At 52.8% G+C, this 16,375-nt stretch overlaps 1 protein-coding gene across 7 annotated transcripts in view; it reads right to left on the bottom strand.

The window, feature by feature from the left end:
- Nucleotides 1–16,375, bottom strand: part of GPAT2 (glycerol-3-phosphate acyltransferase 2, mitochondrial) — a 51,781-nt gene that overhangs the window by 1,525 nt on the left and 33,881 nt on the right. For 4 of the 7 annotated variants that reach the window (XM_019446002.2, XM_019445986.2, XM_053890968.1 and 1 more), the window contains 18 exons: nucleotides 13,170–13,305; nucleotides 12,329–12,520; nucleotides 8,846–8,974; nucleotides 8,597–8,710; nucleotides 7,843–7,916; nucleotides 7,309–7,413; nucleotides 6,936–7,064; nucleotides 4,564–4,663; nucleotides 4,046–4,179; nucleotides 3,640–3,739; nucleotides 3,331–3,543; nucleotides 2,640–2,759; nucleotides 2,388–2,470; nucleotides 1,913–2,031; nucleotides 1,118–1,188; nucleotides 768–1,026; nucleotides 531–679; nucleotides 276–353 (listed from right to left, as the gene is read on the bottom strand). In XM_019446002.2, the coding sequence (XP_019301547.2) occupies nucleotides 276–353; nucleotides 531–679; nucleotides 768–1,026; nucleotides 1,118–1,188; nucleotides 1,913–2,031; nucleotides 2,388–2,470; nucleotides 2,640–2,759; nucleotides 3,331–3,543; nucleotides 3,640–3,739; nucleotides 4,046–4,179; nucleotides 4,564–4,663; nucleotides 6,936–7,064; nucleotides 7,309–7,413; nucleotides 7,843–7,916; nucleotides 8,597–8,710; nucleotides 8,846–8,974; nucleotides 12,329–12,466 (2,115 nt within the window). In that variant the 5' untranslated portion in view covers nucleotides 12,467–12,520; nucleotides 13,170–13,305. Of the gene's footprint in view, nucleotides 1–275; nucleotides 354–530; nucleotides 680–767; nucleotides 1,027–1,117; nucleotides 1,189–1,912; nucleotides 2,032–2,387; nucleotides 2,471–2,639; nucleotides 2,760–3,330; nucleotides 3,544–3,639; nucleotides 3,740–4,045; nucleotides 4,180–4,563; nucleotides 4,664–6,935; nucleotides 7,065–7,308; nucleotides 7,414–7,842; nucleotides 7,917–8,596; nucleotides 8,711–8,845; nucleotides 8,975–11,258; nucleotides 11,382–12,328; nucleotides 12,521–13,169; nucleotides 13,306–16,375 lie in introns of those variants that run through there. The other 3 variants (XM_053890970.1, XM_053890967.1, XM_053890971.1) reach the window with 3 other exon arrangements.

Genomic DNA, 16,375 nt, shown 5'->3' on the forward strand with positions numbered 1-16,375 from the left:
CAGTTCTGTGGACAAGAAATGGGGGGGGGGGGGCAAACAGGAGGTATGCACAGAACCTCAGAGGTACAGCTGTCCAGTCCTGTCATGATAGGGAAGATGTGGCAAATCCAGGGCAAAGAAGAGCAGAGGCGGGACCCAGGCCTCCCTGTCTGCCAGGCCAGGGACATGTCCACCCCCATAGCACACTAGGGCAGAGGAAGAGCCTGGGGCAGCTGTCACTCTGGGTGGGAGTAGGCAGCCAGGCCCCAGTCGGACTTTGTCTCCTCTCCGCCTACCTCCTCGGCAACCAGGAGCCCACACTGGATGAGACGGTCCAGCACTTCCTGACAGTAGCAGTAGGAAGACTGACAGGGCTGAGGAGAAAAAGCACCCATATGGCCTCAAGAGAACCAGGAAATGGGCAGGAGCCCAGCCAGAGCAGGGCCAGAGACCTCCTGCCGTAGGAGGATTTAAGGGGTTGGACTGGGCAGGCGTGGGCCCCGGACCTCTTCCGACAACCACGTGGGGGAGGCTGACGGGACAGGGCTGACCTGTAACAGCAGCAGGTCCTGTGGTAGCAAGTGCAGCAGCAGCAGGATCTGGCGGTAGAGCTCGTTCTGGCTCAGCAGCTCGATGCCCTGTAGCTCCCAGGGTCCCTCAGGCGGCACCCTGCCTGCCAACAGTCCCCGGACAGCACAGGCTTGGAGAGGAGAGGGCCGCAAATGAAGAAGGAAGCCACTCCCTCACCCCTACACCCGTCCCACCCAGCCCAGGCCCCGGGGACGCACCACCCACAGCCTCACTCAGGAAGGCAGGCAGCAGCTCAGCACTCAGATGTGCCAGGTGGGTGAGGCCGGGACCCAGCCGAGGAACTACGAGCAAGTCCCCCTGATGGACGCGGAGGAGGGTCACATGTGCCTGTAGCAGGCTCAGCGTGTGCTGCACAAGGCACCGCAACTGCCCTGAGAAGCCCACGTCAAAGCCACGCAGTAGCGTCTCCTCAGTCAGCCAGGAGAACTCCCCCAGGAGCTGTGACAGGAACACACCCTGCGGGGGGGGGGGGGGGGGGGGGGGCGGTACAGGAGCTGAGCAGGAGGGCCACACCCCCTCCCCCAGCCCCTACTACTCTGTCCCCTACCTTCTGGTGCTTGAAGAGCAGCAGTGTCGCCATGATGGCCGTGCTCATCACTGCCGAGCTCATCACGCTGGCTGGGGCCGCGGTGGGAGAGGAGTGGGAATGCTGATCGGGGCCTGAGGCCCAGCAGCCTACTCCTTCCATCACCCAGCGAGTCTTCCTAGTCAAGAACCCTCCTCCCCCAACCCGTAGCAGCGGCCACACACCCCCCACACAACTCCACCACAGGCAAGGGGAGAGAAGGCCTGGTCCCTGAGTGCCACCCTTTCCTGTGGAGAACCAACATTTATCAAATACATGCTGAGAGCTCAGGGACCATCCCTGCCTCACAAGCCTACTCAACCCATAGTCTTTGCCACAGAGAAGGCGCTCAAGAAGGGTAATGAGAATTCGGTTAACCTAGTGTCTGCTTTAGAGGGTGCTCTTAAGTCCCTTATATGCGTAACTCTGTGCAGCTGACATCACCCTCATTTACAGCTAAGGTAAAGTGATGAGCCCAAGGCAGGGCCAGGTATGGCCTTGGGTACGTGGCTCATCCAGGCATCTGCCCCCTGCACAGTGCATCCTGCATGGCTTAGCCGGCCTGTGTGCACTCTAGTGGCTCCCTCCTGTACTCCCTGGCTGCCCTGGCTCCCCAGAGCCAAGAAAGCTTCCACTCCTCTTCACATGTCCCAAGTGGGCCACACAGGAGTGGGCATCGGGTGCAGAAACCCGTTTGGAATGGAGGGTCCCAATGACTGGCTGAACCAGTAGAGACACTACTCAGGAGCCTCCCCTGAAAGGCCCAGATCCCCTCACCATTCAGGACATGACGGCTCAGCCTCCTGACCAGGAGCTGGTCCTCTTCCTTGAGCGCCAGAAGGGGCCCAGTTGCTGGAGTCCACTCCTGCTCCTTCTCCGTGTCTGGGACAGTAGTGCTGGGATAGACACACAGATCACAGGATAAAGGGACCAAACCTAAAAACAGTTGTGGGGAAGCCAACCTTCCTCAAAGGTAAGGATATTTCCCCTTCCCCATCCCCACTCCCAAGGCAAGAGGTGGCCCATGTAACTCTAGCCCCTTCCAGGCCTATCTGCCATGTCCCGCAATCAGGTTATAGGCAAGGAGGGAGGCCCGGGACTGTTGTAGATGACCCATGGATAACTGGCGAGGGAAGGCTGGAGGAAACGGTGATGTGTTTGTGGGTATGGGGGAAAGGGGTGCCAGCTTACAAGCTGGATTGACAGGGCTACCAGCCTTGCCCCTGAGACCCACACACGCCCATGCCCCTACCATTGGCCCAGCACGATGGGCTGCAGCAGCTGCTCCAGGGTCTGCCTGCTGCCCCAGCAGCTTCTAGCGTTGATGGTGTATTCCTGCCCAGGACAAGGCTCTTAGGTGGCCTACCCTGGCCCACCAGGAAACCTGCACATAGCACACCTGAGGCAGGCAAGGCTATCCCTGCAGAGGGCTTTGAGGGCCAGGCTGCCAGAAGCCACGGGACAGACCCCAGGTACTCCCAGCCTTACCCAACAGGCTGCATACCTGTAGGGAGAAGGGCTGGGCCAGGTGAACACGGACACAGACTGGGCGGCTGCGGCCCCAGCCTCGCAGGATCCGCAGGACAGCCAGAGCTCCTGTCCACAACCCCAGTGGGGCCGAGGCCTGCAGGGAGGGAGGGGTTGAGTGAACAGATTTCCTGGGGTCACTGTTTTCTGCTCTGCTTTATCTTGGGCCCAAACTGGTACATGACCATGACCTCTTCAAGCTTATTTTCTCAACCACGAAACAGGAGAAATCCCTCTAACTGGGTCTTGTGAGGATGAAATGACTCAGTAACTATAAGGGCCTTGGCAAGTGCCACAGGATGACGATTGAAGAAGTCCTTTGAATTCTCCCCTTAACCCTAGCCCTAAAGGGAACTGGCCACAGGACACAATAATGTGTATCTTCTCATGGGGTACCTGGGTGGCTTAGTTGCTTAAGTATTTGACTTCAGTTCAGGTCATGATCCCATAGCTCATGGGCTCAAGCCCTGCATCAGGCTCTGTGCTGACCGCTCAGAGTCTGGAGCCTGCTTTGAATTCCATTGTGTCCCTCTCTCTCTGACCCTCCCCTGCTGCTTGCACTATCGGTCTCTCGAAAATAAATTTAAAAAATTTTTAAAAACCAAAACAATGTGTATCTTCTCTAGAGATGGTACCCATCTGGGGTCCCCGGGGCAGGAGGGTCTCACGTGGTATGCATCACAGGGTGCATCTGGAACCAGATCATAGGTGATGGCCACTGGCACCAGCATAGCATCTGGGACAACGCCCACCTGGACAGCCTCCACCACCAGTCCCAGCCAGGTTTGGCCCAGGGCTGACAGCCGAGGCCCCAGGACCCCAGGAGGCTCTTCCAGGAATATAAGCAAGGGCTGCTTGCTGACCAACAGCTGCTCTATAGCCTGGAAGAGAATTAGGGGAGGCAGATATCAAGGCCAGAGCAGCAACAAGTCCCTGTACTCTGGGCTGGCCCCACTGGAACCACTGGGGGCACTTACGGCATGGACCACGGCCCTTGCAATGACTCCCTCAGAGCTGTCCAAGGTGAGGTTGGCCTCTGGGGGCAGGAAAAGCCCCCCAAGCTTCTTTAGCAGGGCTCTGTGGGGCACAAGGCAAAGCTTGATGAGAGAAGGGGCTCAGGAGATGGGACCAAGGCAGGATAAGCTAGTGAGAGCTTTGGCCCACCACGGCCAGCCTGGATCCTGCCTGAATATCCTGAATCCAGGCATGGCCTTAGGGCTAACCCTCCATCTGAGCCCCACTGGTGGAGATGGCAGACTTGGGAACAGAGAGACAATGAAGAAGGCTTCTGGGCAGCTGCAACACCCCCATACACATCCCCACACACCCCTGCCCTGGGCTGGGGACTTCTGCCTTGTATGTCTAGGGGCACAAAGCTTTTACCTGAGGGTGGGAGAGCAGGTGCGGGGGTCCCAAGCCACACGGAGCACACCCAGGCCTTGGGAGAGCAGCACAAAGGGCAGCAGGATCCCATCCAGGAGGGACTTGTGGGTAGAGAGGAGGACAAGCGGCAAGCCCTGCTTGGGGACAGCCAGAGGGAAGTGCCAATCCGCCCCCACCCTGAAGATGCAGGAAGCTGAAACCCAGCACCTCCGGACCCAGGGCAGCCCCAGAGGGAGGGAGGGTTCAGCTGAGCAGTTCTTCCTCTGAGCACATTTCCCAAAAGTAGAGGAGCTCTGTCAACAACTTTTAAGGTAATGCACTGACATAATGGTTAAGACCATGATGAAAAGACGTTAGAGGAAGCCCCATGGGAGCAAGACCGTGAGACACGAAGAGAAGGTCGTCAAAGAGCAGTGGATTTTTCCCACCAGCTGATGGGGCTGGTCCCAACTTGGGGCTTGGCTAGCCTCTGCTCCTCTGTTCCCGCCATCCCCATCCCAATGGAGGGCGGGCCTTACCGCCTGGGCGGCCTGGTGGACCATCTTCATCTGGCCCTTGTGGAGCTGCACGTTCAGGAAGACACATTTCAGGAACCGCAGCAGCGCCCAGCTGAATAGTCTGGAGAGGGACAGCCAGTCTGAGGTTGTCTGGGCCCCACAGGCCCTCAGAACGCTGCCCAGCACTCCTCTAAGGCAAGTACTATTACTGTCCCCACGTTATGGAAGAAGGAAGTGAGCCTTGAGGAGGTTACAGAAGCTGAACAGTAGAGAAAGCTAAGTGGTGGTGCAGAGGCTGGAGGGCAGGCCTGACACCAAACTCCACGCCTGTGAGGTGCTGTTACTTTCCCAAGACTTCATGGTGCAACTGCCTCAAATCAGCTTCAGGGCATCTCCTGCCTCCATTTACCCCAAAGGAAATTAGAGTACCAAGACCCTCTCTAGGCATAACCTAGCCTGGTCTTTGAAAACTGCTGGGAAAGGTGAAATATAAAGGAAGGAGTTAGTGATACAAAAAGGGGAGAACTGAAAGGGCCAAGTCCCTGAGGCAGCATTCCCCAGAGGCCCAGTGGGGGGACTGGTGGGGAACAAGGACAGAAGCGTAGATGCAAGCACCACAGAGACGTGGTGGACAGGCAGCATGCCCTCGTCCAGTGGCTTCTATTTCTCTATGAAGCAGAAGATGGGGGCATCAGCTGACAGTGGGTAAACCTGAGGAGCAGTCTGGATCAGTCTGGGCGAATGCTATGTGCCTCTTTGAGAATCTCATAAAGGAAACAGAAAAGGCAGGTACAGAAAAGGCAGGTAGCTGAGTCCAAACAGAACCAAGTGACTCCTTCACCAGGACATTATCATCATGAATTCCAATGCTATGGAACTGAAGCAAGTCTAGGAGGGAAGAAAAGACAAGAGAGGGGCTGATGACTGGTATAAAGATGGTCAGGTCAAGGGACTAGAAGTCTCAGCAAAGTCAAACAACTGTCACATGGAAGGCTGGTCAAAGTTACTGACAACCTCTACTTCCTGTCCTAACCAAGCAGTTGACCACTGAGCACTTTCAAGACAGCTAAGCACCACGCACAGCCCTGTGCCTTCTTTCCCTCAGTGACTCATTCATCTCTCAGCTTTAAACATCATCCGTATGCTAAAGCTTTGCAAATCTATGCTCCTGGCCCCAATCTCTTCTGAGCTCCAGACTAAGCAACTACGTCTTCAGTATCTCCAACAAGTCAGGTATCTGAAACTCTTTATGTCCAAAACATCCTTTGTGGGCCAAACTCACTCCTCCCCAAGCCTGCCCCCTCCATCCACAACACCAGGTGCTCTGCCAAAAACCTGGCTCTCCCGTGATTGAGATCTCTTCGCCTCATTGCCCCCACCCTCAATCCATCAGGGAGACCTGTTAATTTCACACTGGTCTCTCAATCCATTTTTCCAACCCCTATTGTCACCACCCCATGCCACATGGATGGCACCTCACCTGGACTAACAAAGCTTCCCAAATAGTCTTCTGTTCTCTACTCTTGATTCCAATTAATCTTGTCAGTTCCTGCCTAAAACCTTTCCATTGGTTTTCACTGCACTTAAAAATCAAATTCAAACAACTTGAATGGCCCTGCATATCTTGTCCCTTCTCTCAATTTCGTCTCCAACAGCTCTCTCTCCCTCACTCACCAGCTTCCAACCCCATCAGCTTCTTGAGCAAACCTGGCCCTTTCCTATGGCCACAGCTCATGCTATTCCCTCCAGGACTGTTCCCTCCATCCTTGCCCCCTCGACGTTGGCTCCTTTCCCCTTTGTGTCCCTGGCTTACAAGTCTCTTTCTCCCCTGCAGGTATTCTCAATCCTAGCCCTTGTTCTGTCCTTGCAGCCATGTGTTACTCTGTCCCAAGCATCCCTCCACTCTCCAGGAACAGTGCCCTGCATCTCAGAAGAGCTCAGACCTGTGTTACAGGAGTGTGGGAGAGAGCATGGGAGCCTGTAAGATGGAGGAAACCAGCCACCTCCCCTCCTCCACAGGAACCTGATCTGGGGAGAGAAAGAAGAACAGAAAAGGAGCTGAAGTCTGGACCACAACCAAGGCTTCCTGGGGTGACCCCCAACCCCCTATCCTCAGGACAGAGAGACAACGCCAGGCCAGCAATGGTAAGAACCTGGGCTGGAAGCTGACTCAGGTCAAAGCCTCACCCCATACCTGACTGGCCCCACCAAGGAGCCAGGTGTCCTCAAAAGGTCTCACAGTGTCTTCAGGCATTCCCTCGGGCTCTCTGGTAAACACACCATCCAACTTCCCGGGAGGGGAGTCTAGTCTTTCCCCAAACTTAACCAACACTCACTTTCCAGAAGGGCAGAGGCCCCCGCCCAGAAAAGAATGCCCCTCAGCACAGAGTTACCTGAGTAGGAAGGGGCAGGGTGGAGCCTGGATATGGCCCAGGATGCGCTGTACCTCTTTCTTCACAAGGCCTGACACCTGGCCTTCTCCAGCCCCTCCTGGGTCCCTCCCTGAGATGACATTCTGCACCCTGTGGTGTGAGGAGGAGTGGTGTTAGGCTGGGGCAGGACTAAGATCTCTCAGGTAACTTCCCTCAGCACCACAGCATCCCGATGAGCACAGATTCCAGTATTTATCCTACATCTTTAAGGAAGGGCGCCAGGCAAAGCTAATGCTCTAGAAGCCAGCCCTCTCAACCACCCCTACCTAGAGCATTTGTCATCCCTTCAAGGGTCTCAGAAGTGCCATCCAGACCCCAGTCCATGCCTCCTCACCCAGTTCTTTCCATGATCTTCTCTGGGGCGTCCCGACAAGGTGGTATGTGTTGCTCCAGTGACCACAGAAAACAGCAGAGCCTCCGAACCAGCCAGCCCCGAAACCTGAGCACAGCCCCCAGAGCAGGGGGAAGATGTTTCAAAGGGCCCACGCTGCACTAGGGTCTACAGAGCATGCTCCATCAGAAAGGGATCACACCTGAGTCCCACGGCCTGAGAACACCTGAGCTTGGCTTATCATGGAGCAGGAAGAAGCAGCACCTGCCCCTCTGTGCCCCCATCCCTCCCCTCTCCCTGCTGAGTGGGGTACGGGTTTAGGGCCTGACACACTGTGGGCAATCCATAAATGCTCACAGAACAATCTGCAGGAGAGTTCCAAGCTGCCTCTCCCCACCTGCGGGTATGGAACAGAGGACAGGGGCCCTTCTTTTTCCACCAAAGGGAAAAATAATGACACCACAAAGCAGGGCCCCAGCAGCCCTGCACCCAAGGGCCCTGCCCACCACCCTCCACCCATCCCCCAGCTCTGACTACCTGGTGTTCTCCTCCTTCACCAGAATCACGTTGCAGAAGCCTAGATCCATTATGCTTCTGTGAAAGAGGGACTCCTGCACGAGAGGGGCCAGGGACAGCATGTCCTTGGGGGGAGGGGGGCCTTCAAAAACCAACAAAGGAAAGCTCCTGCTCTATCTTCTGTAGTCTCTGCCTGATGAACTATTGAGTATACCAGGAGACAATTACACCACAGCATTTCATTTCTCATCTGGAGACTTCCTCAGGAAGAAGAGTTCCATGGTCAAAGCAGAAGTGTTGCACTCTCTACAGAATCAGCCTCTTGGAGCGTAGCATATAAAGTCTCTGAGAAGTTCTCTTATCAACATCAGAGAACATGTAGCCTGGATCTCTGCCAGGACCCTGGGGCTCATCAGCACCAGCACATGGCATGGACACAAGGTCTTCAAGCATGTGTTGCACATTATGTGACTTTAGTGTCCCCAGAACAGAACAGTAAGACTCACGCAGGCATGGCCAGACCCCAGCCCTCTGGCCACACCCTAGCTCCTCTCTCTGCACTTCTCCACCCAACTCTCCCAGGCCTGGAAGCCAGCCCCAGGCTGACAATACAACCAACACCGGTGCATCCATCCCCTGGAGAGAAGAGCAGAGGCATGGGCAGGAGAGGGCTGAACTCAGAAAGACATAAAGGAAGCTGCTTCCCAAAGCCATGGCTCTCATAGTCAAGTTTCCCCAAGCTTCCTGGATGGGGCCCAGCCCCAACATCACTCACCCAGCTCTTAGGAGTGCAGGTCTGGCAGCAGCGACCCACAAAGGGGCGATATTTCCCCAGGAATGGGGTAACAGCCTCCAGTTTCATCCCAAAGCCTGAGGACCACAAGCTGGTCTGGAAAAGGGCCACAGGAAGAAATGAGAGGTCTCAAAGTCCTTAGCAGGGGGAAGGAAGTTCCAGAAGTGAGGGGACATGGGAGGGGAGGGGAGAGGACAGAGGGTACTGGGGGAATGGGAAGGGCCACACTACCTCCCGGCTGTTCTGGGTGTTCCTCTGCTTGGTCGGGAGTCTGGCTTCCAACATGGTATCCATTGGGGGCCTATAAAATCTGGGAACTAGCCACTTCTGCGCCTCTCTCTCCCCCCACAGGAACCTTACCTGGGGAGAGGAAGAAGGATGGAGGGGAAACTGTAGTTTGGGCCACAACCAGAAGTTCCTGGAGTGACTCTTCCTCAGCCCCCACCTCCAGAACGGACGGACAATACCTGGGCCAGGAGGAGTGAGAAGCCAGGATGGAAGATGGAGGGAGACTGGCTCAGATCAAAGCCCCACCCTATACCTGACAAGTCCTACAAAGGAAGCCAGCTGGGCTCAAAAGATATCACAACGTCCAGATCAGGGGCTCCCTCAGGCTAACATGAAAGGGATCAGCTGTCTTGCCATCAACAGGCACCCTGCCATCTCATAGTACAGACGGGGGTGACAATGGAAACTGAGACCCCTTCTGTGCACAGGGAAAGAAGGCTGGATTGGCAGGAAGGAGGCATCAGACTGCTAAAGAGGAACAGGACCATCATCACAAGGCTACCAGGTCCTGCTCAGCTGCTCTTCCCTTTGCACCAGAAGACAGAAATTTATCCATTCCATCATGGGTACTAGGTGGGGGACAGTTGGGGGCCAGAACACAGACCTGTTCCCAAGGAATGCTCATCTGGTTGGGAGCAAAACAGACTTTTCCACAGTGGATCCCCTCGTAATAGTACTCTCCACAAACGCTCCCACCTGGTATCTCCTCAGCACCCTCTTTCCCACCATAATACTCCCCTGAGCTAACAAACATCTTTCTTCCCCAAAACGACTCTGAACTCCTCTGGGCCTAGAAACTGGACGCTAAAAACCCCTCTGACCAGATTTCTCACAATGTCGCTGATGGGTAGGCTGATCCAATTATTGATGTTACCCCACCACACAATGAACAAAATAACCATGTGGAAGCACCTTCTCCCTTCCCCGTCATCCCACCAAATTCTGTCCATGGCTCTCCATCCTTGATGCCTCTGGATCACCCTCTAATTTTTGCCTCTGTTCATTGATTCCCCCAGCCCAAGCTTGCTGGGCAAGAAGCCTCCTGCAGGGCCAAGGTTTCATTTCCCCACATCATCTGAAAATCTCCTGGGGGCAACAGCTGCACAGAGGAGGGACCCAGGAAGTGCTGGATGGCAGACTGGAACTTCCTCTCCCAGAATTCCCCTGGGTCTCTCCTCTTCCCACTTAGCACAGTTTAGAACCATGAAGCCAAGAGGCAGGAGGATGGAAATTCCTTCAGTGCACAAGCTCTGGTAGACTCATTCCAAATGTACTTCCTACTTTGAAAAACGTTCTCACAGCCCCATTCACAGACACTTGGCACAGGGAGCTCCCAAGCCAAGGCTGCCATGTGAAGATTTCTGCCTACTCTGCAAGGAGGATGTCTTCTCCCCAGCCTCAGACCACCCCCACTCTTAAAATCTAGCCCCATTAGATCCGTGCCAACCCTAAAGGGGCAGCGTAAAACACAGGCAAGGGGTAACTCCCATTCACCCCAAGTCAACTACTCCGCTCATAAGATCCAGAGGTCAGTTCTGGGGTAGATCTTTCTAGTGCTCAAGTCCCCAAAATAGGGGCTTCTGTCACTCTGTAGCTCCTGCCTGGACATCTATAGCAGAGGTGGCAAACTGGCATCGCAAGGGCCAAATGTAGTTCATATACGTATTTTACTTGGCCACATAATGTTCTAAAACTTGATTAATTAACTTCAACATTTAAAGCTAGTGTGCTTGCTCTATTAAAAACAACAGGTTTCCAACTGCTGTTGTTATATTTAAAAAAAAAAAAAACACTCCCCAACCTGAGAGCGGGCGTCTCTGGCTTGTACCCCAGACGGCCTGGGCTGGCTGGAGCCCGGAAGCACTGCCTTACCATTTGCCACATCAATCACGCCTGATACCCAGCCCGTGTGCACAGCTGAGTTTGCAGCCCCTGGTCAAGGGATAACATCCAAACCCGCTCTCCTGTGTGGAATGTCTGTTCCCCACAAAGAGCCGCAGCTTGAACACGGCGTGCCCAGGGAACGGAGGGAGGAGCGGGCTCGGAACTCGGGCCTCTCACCAGACCCCTCGCAAAGCATTCCCCGAGCTGTCTCAAGATAAAGAAAAAGCGACTGCGCCAGTGGCGGGGTCGAACGTCTGACCTGGACGCGTCCCATAGGTCTAGGCTGCCGGGAAGCCACAGTAGGACTCATCTGCGCGGCAGGCCGTGCAAAGTCCGCACTCCGTCCAACCCTCGCCAACCCCCTCCCGAAAAGTCGCCCGAGCCGAGCTGGCTCCCAAGATGGGAAGGCCCCGGAACTATCCTAGGCCTGGTCTGACCTGCCCCAGAGCGGGAGCAAACCCACGGTTCTCACCTCACACCCGCCGCCAACTCCCGCCAAAACAGCAGCCCGTGAAGACGCCGGAAGGCAAGGGCTGGCGGCCTCTGCGTAGCCGGCTAAAAGGGAGCCCCGTTCACCAATTGGAACGCGCACCGGGCTCGGGGGCCCGCCCCCGCGGCGCCCCGCCACGCCCCGCCACGCCCCACGTCACGCCGCGTCACGCCGCACCACGCCACGCCATGCCACGCCACGCCACGTGTGCGCTGCTCGGCCACGTGATCCTTCCTGGGGGCGGGGGCCGAGTTGACTGTAGGCGGAGCGGCTGCATTCTGATGGCGTGGAAGTCGCGTGCAGAGCACAGGCTCCTGCGGGCGCCCCTGTTTTTGTGCTGCGCCCGGTTCGCCCTTCCAGGCAGGCCCTGTGGGGACGTGGAGACCCCTGGAGACGTCCTTGAGACTCGAGGATACCCGAAGGTTGAACAAGGACTCCAGGGCAGCCAGTTTCTAATAAATGAGTTTCTCTCCCGGGGTATATATGGCCTCCCAAGCTGGAGTTCAGCATCTAGCAAAATTCCAAGTTGGGAACGTTTAGAAAAGAGAATCACCAGAAGCCAGTTATGGATCATGGAAAAACAAGTCAGTCCTCCCCAGTGTCATTTCCCTCCTTGGTTAGAACTCTAGACCATAGTTAGGGACGAGCTGCAGTCACCAGGTACCTGGGTTTCAGGTGGTCCTGTGACCCGTTTATTTATTCGTGCGGTTATTGGATTGATACCCAACTCATGTCTCGGCCCTAAGCGTCAGGTGAATGAAGACTGCATTAACTCATTCATCTTTTGACTGTTCCCAACATACACATCAGGGGACCCGCAAGTAGCAGGCAAACCATATAGAATAAATGAGGGAAGGAACAATGACGGCTGTGTTCCCCCACTGCTCCCATGTAATGAACGCACTTGATGCACAAGAGAAACCCAGTTTCAGAATATTGTTGTCGCAGCATGAGCAAAACCACATGGAGGCCTGGCTGTGAGAGAGAGAAAAGGTGGTTCACATCCCTTCCTCCTCGACTCACTGCCCTTGATGTGACTGCCCCCAACCTACCCCTCCAGGGTGTAGCCATCTCTCTGCCTCCTTTGTGCCACTTTGCGTAATATCTACCCAGGCTGTATGTTTGTGTCCGTTGACTTTAACCCGGGTTTGCGGTGCCCTTTCGGCCCTTGCAAAATCCATGTTTCCCATGATACCTTTCTTTTCTGGGTGCACTGGCCACAACTAGATCCTGCGATCCCGAGGCTGAAACAAAACAAAAACAAAACCACCTTTATTTAGAAGTTGTGAGTTGACTCCTAAGAGAACAGATTTGAGTTTACCTGACACCCGCTTTGTTCTGGGAACACTATCTATATAGGCCGTTGAATTTCACAGTTATCTGAGGTAGGTTCCCACCTCTCCTTCTGAGGGAGATTCAATGTTGAGACGTAGCCCCAAGCATTCCCAAGATGCCTCAGACTGGCGAGTTGCCCGGATTGTGACAGCAGAAACCAAGTCTGTCAGTGAGCAGAGTATGTTCTCAGTCATGTTGCTTCTTTGGAAAAAAAAAAAATGTGTTTTGTTTTTGTTGTTTGCTGTAATTTGGACATTTGAAAAGAAGCCTCACCTCTTAGACGTGGATCTGAGTTGGGGAATTGAAGATTCAAGAAGGTGTAGAAAACATGGAGCTGCCATGCAGCCAGACCTGCAGGCCAGCTGCTGCGGAGAATGACTGTGACTGACCTGACCTTGGGAGAAACAGAGCAGCTCATTTGGGCTTGGACCCACCCAACCTGGATGGCAACTCAGGAGCCCCAGACAGAGAAAGACACTCACCAGGGGGTTTCAGAGAAAGAGTCCCTTTCTCAGATTACCACCTCCCTTTCCAGGTCTAGGGGCTCAGCCCAGTTACCTTCAGAGGTAACCATTGGGTTGTGCTCTGTGTTGCACTTCCCTTCCACTGTTCCAGAACCTTCCATAAAGTCTTGTTAAATTTTGCAATAAACTGCACAGTTGAGAATGGAGGAGTGGAATCCGGGCGCTGGGGGCTGGAAAGTGGGAAAACGAAAGCTGCAAAGAGATGCTCACCATCTTACTCCCTGGCCGAGGTTGGCAGATCTGTGGAAGAACACTTGAGCCAAGAAGCTGGGGTGGGGGATGGGGAATGAGGAGTGGGAATATGAAGTCCTTGTATAATAGTTGGAATTTGGGGTTCTAGGAATGTCAGAAACAGTGTGAAAAGTTAAAGGCTGGATGGCCTGAGGAAGGAGGTTGTTTTGTGTTAAAGGGCTCGGTCCTTCACCCCAACATCTTTATCCACAACTTGAATATTGACCCAGAAGGTGGGTTTAGCATTCTAGAAGATGCCATGAAACAATAAGGAATAAAAGGTATTTGCTGGCAGAATTAGGGTTCAAAGAGATTCTGCGAAATGGGAAATTAGAACCAAAACCAGCCTCAACCTAAAAGTGGTGATCCTGAGGAATGACAGTCGAGCGGAGTGGGCATAAAGCTGGACTTGTTGTTGTGGTCTCTGTCCAGGAGCACTCTTTTCCTTTCCACCGATCATAACTCAAATAAACCCAAGCCAAAAGATAATGGGTTGGCTCACATAACTAGAAAGTGTAGGTGTGCTAACTTCGGGCATAACTGGATCCAGTGATCAAACGATGTTGTCAGTCTCTGATTTCTCTCTTGTGTGTCTACACTACTTGTCTCTAATTGGTTTTATTCTTCTTGACACTTCTCTCCTATACCAAGATGATTGCCAGCAACCTAAGACCCATCTGCTTTAGCAACCTTAGAAAGAAATGTCTGTCCCCCAACATCCATATGAAAACCCCGGGGAAGACTCTGATGGGTCCTGCTAGGATCGTCTGCCCACCCTCTGTGACAATCTGCCCACCCTCTGCCCAATCCCTGTGTCTAGGGAGTATGGTGCCATATTGGTTCCGCCCAGACCACTGCCCTCTCTCCCTAACTATGCAAAATGAGGGGGGAACACCTTGATTGACCACCACAACAGGAATGGGATGTGGAGAGGTTGATTCACTCAGGGAAGGGGTGCTGGCTGAAAAAGCAACATGCCCGTCATGGTTTCTGCTGCTGACTTATTACCAACGCTAGGCTGGGACCATTTGTTTGGTCTCTGCTACGTCCCAGGGCCAGCACTATGGACTCTTGATAAATGTTTGTTGAGTGATGAGTGAACTTCCTTCTCTGTGGACCTTAGTTCTCTTCTTCTATTGAATAAAGATAATAATCTGTCTACTTACGTCGCATGGTTAGAATGTGGCTCAGGAAGACTGTGGAGGGGATGGGTTTGGAAAAGCATGATCAATCCTCCAAACAACATTGATGATGATGAACCAGCCAGTGCCACCATGTGATGCTGGCCAGGAGGGTTGGACAACCCTGGGGAAAGCCAGGAATCGTTCTGTTGTTCTGTGATCCCCTTGCCCCTTGCTCTCACTTCAGGGGAACCCAACCCTTCTGGGTGGGAAGCTCAACTTCCCACTATATGCTTTTTATCTATCATACTTGGATTTCATCTACCCAGAAAACATAGGTTCTGTAACAGGATGTTTCCCTTCCTATTGCCCAACTTGCCTGGGATCGGAGGAAGTGGTGCTGAGTAACATTCTAGAGCCACTCTTTCTTCCTTTTTGGAGATCAACTCCTAGCATTGATTTAGCAAACTCCATCCATTGCCTGCTAATTGTTAGGTGGGAGCAAAGTGTGGGTGTAGACACTCCCCAAGTAGAGTCATCTCATGCTCTTGGGAGGGGTGGCCTGATATACGATGATGTTACCTCTCCCTAAATTAATCTGTAACATCGCTGTAATCCCAATAAAAATTCCAGCTATGAAAGCTTACTCCAAAATGTGTGAGGAGGAATAAATTTCTACAGATGCCTACGTAAAAGGGGAATGGACAGGAATCTCTCTCTCCCAAATATTTAAGCATACTACAATGACGTTGTTTAAAAACAAACAAAAGAACAGTCTGATGTTAGTGAAAGAACAGACAACCCCTGGGGACATGGTGGAGAGTTTAGAAATGGATCCCTAGTTCTAAGGAAGCTTAATATACAATAAAAGGTGCATCAAAGTCTGCTGGTCTTACTGGGAAAATTCTGACTCACTTTATAGGGAAAAATGATGTTATCCCATTACAAGGAGAGTGCTCAGATGGTCAAAGAGTCCATGTGAATGGCCGAATGATAACATTGATAGGAAAAAAAAAACACACACACACACACGGAGGGGAATATCTATGAAACCCAGAGCGAGGAAAGGATTTAATAGACAAAATTTCAAAGCACAATCCATAAAGCAAAAAAAAAAAAAGGGGGGGGGGGGAAGAGGGGTACTTTACTATATCATAATGAAAGATATCTGTCCCAAATGACACATGACAAAATGAGAGAAGATATGTGCAAAGTCTAAAATTTACAAGATTAGTACAGCCTTAGTGTACAAGGAACTCCTGCAAATCAGCAAGAAAAATAAATGAACAAAGGATATGAGCAGGCACTTGTTGGAAGAGGAAACCCCCCCAAAATCTAAGAAACCTATGTGGATATGGTCAAAACCACTAGTAGAGAAATTCAGATGATAACAATAAGACATCCAAACAGACTTTTCCCTAAAGAAGACATACAAATGGCCAAGAAGCACATGAAAAGATGCTCAACATTGCTAATCATTAGGGAAATGCAAATCAAAACCACAATGAGATACCACCTTGCACCCATTAGGATGGCTACTAAGAAAACAGCAAACAAGTGTTGGTGAGGATATGGAGAAATTGGAACCCTTTGCAGCTGTTGGTCGAGTATAAAATGGAAACATAGGTAAACAATGTAAAATAGGAAAAACGATGCGGTAGTTCCTCAAGAAATTAAGACTAGAACTTCCATGTGATCCAACAATCCTTTTTTTTTTTTTTAACGTTTATTTATTTTGAGAGAGAGAGCAGAGGAGGGGCAGAGAGAGAGAGAGAGAGAGAGAGAGAGAATCCCAAGCAGGCGCAATGCTCTCAGTGCAGAGCCTGGCACGGGGCTCGATCCCACAAACTGGGAGATCACGACCTGAGCCAAAACCGAGAGTTGGAAG

The sequence above is a fragment of the Panthera pardus genome, unplaced genomic scaffold (genome assembly GCF_024362965.1).
Source record: "Panthera pardus isolate Hobbes unplaced genomic scaffold, ASM2436296v1 HiC_scaffold_26, whole genome shotgun sequence".
NCBI lineage: Eukaryota > Metazoa > Chordata > Mammalia > Carnivora > Felidae > Panthera > Panthera pardus.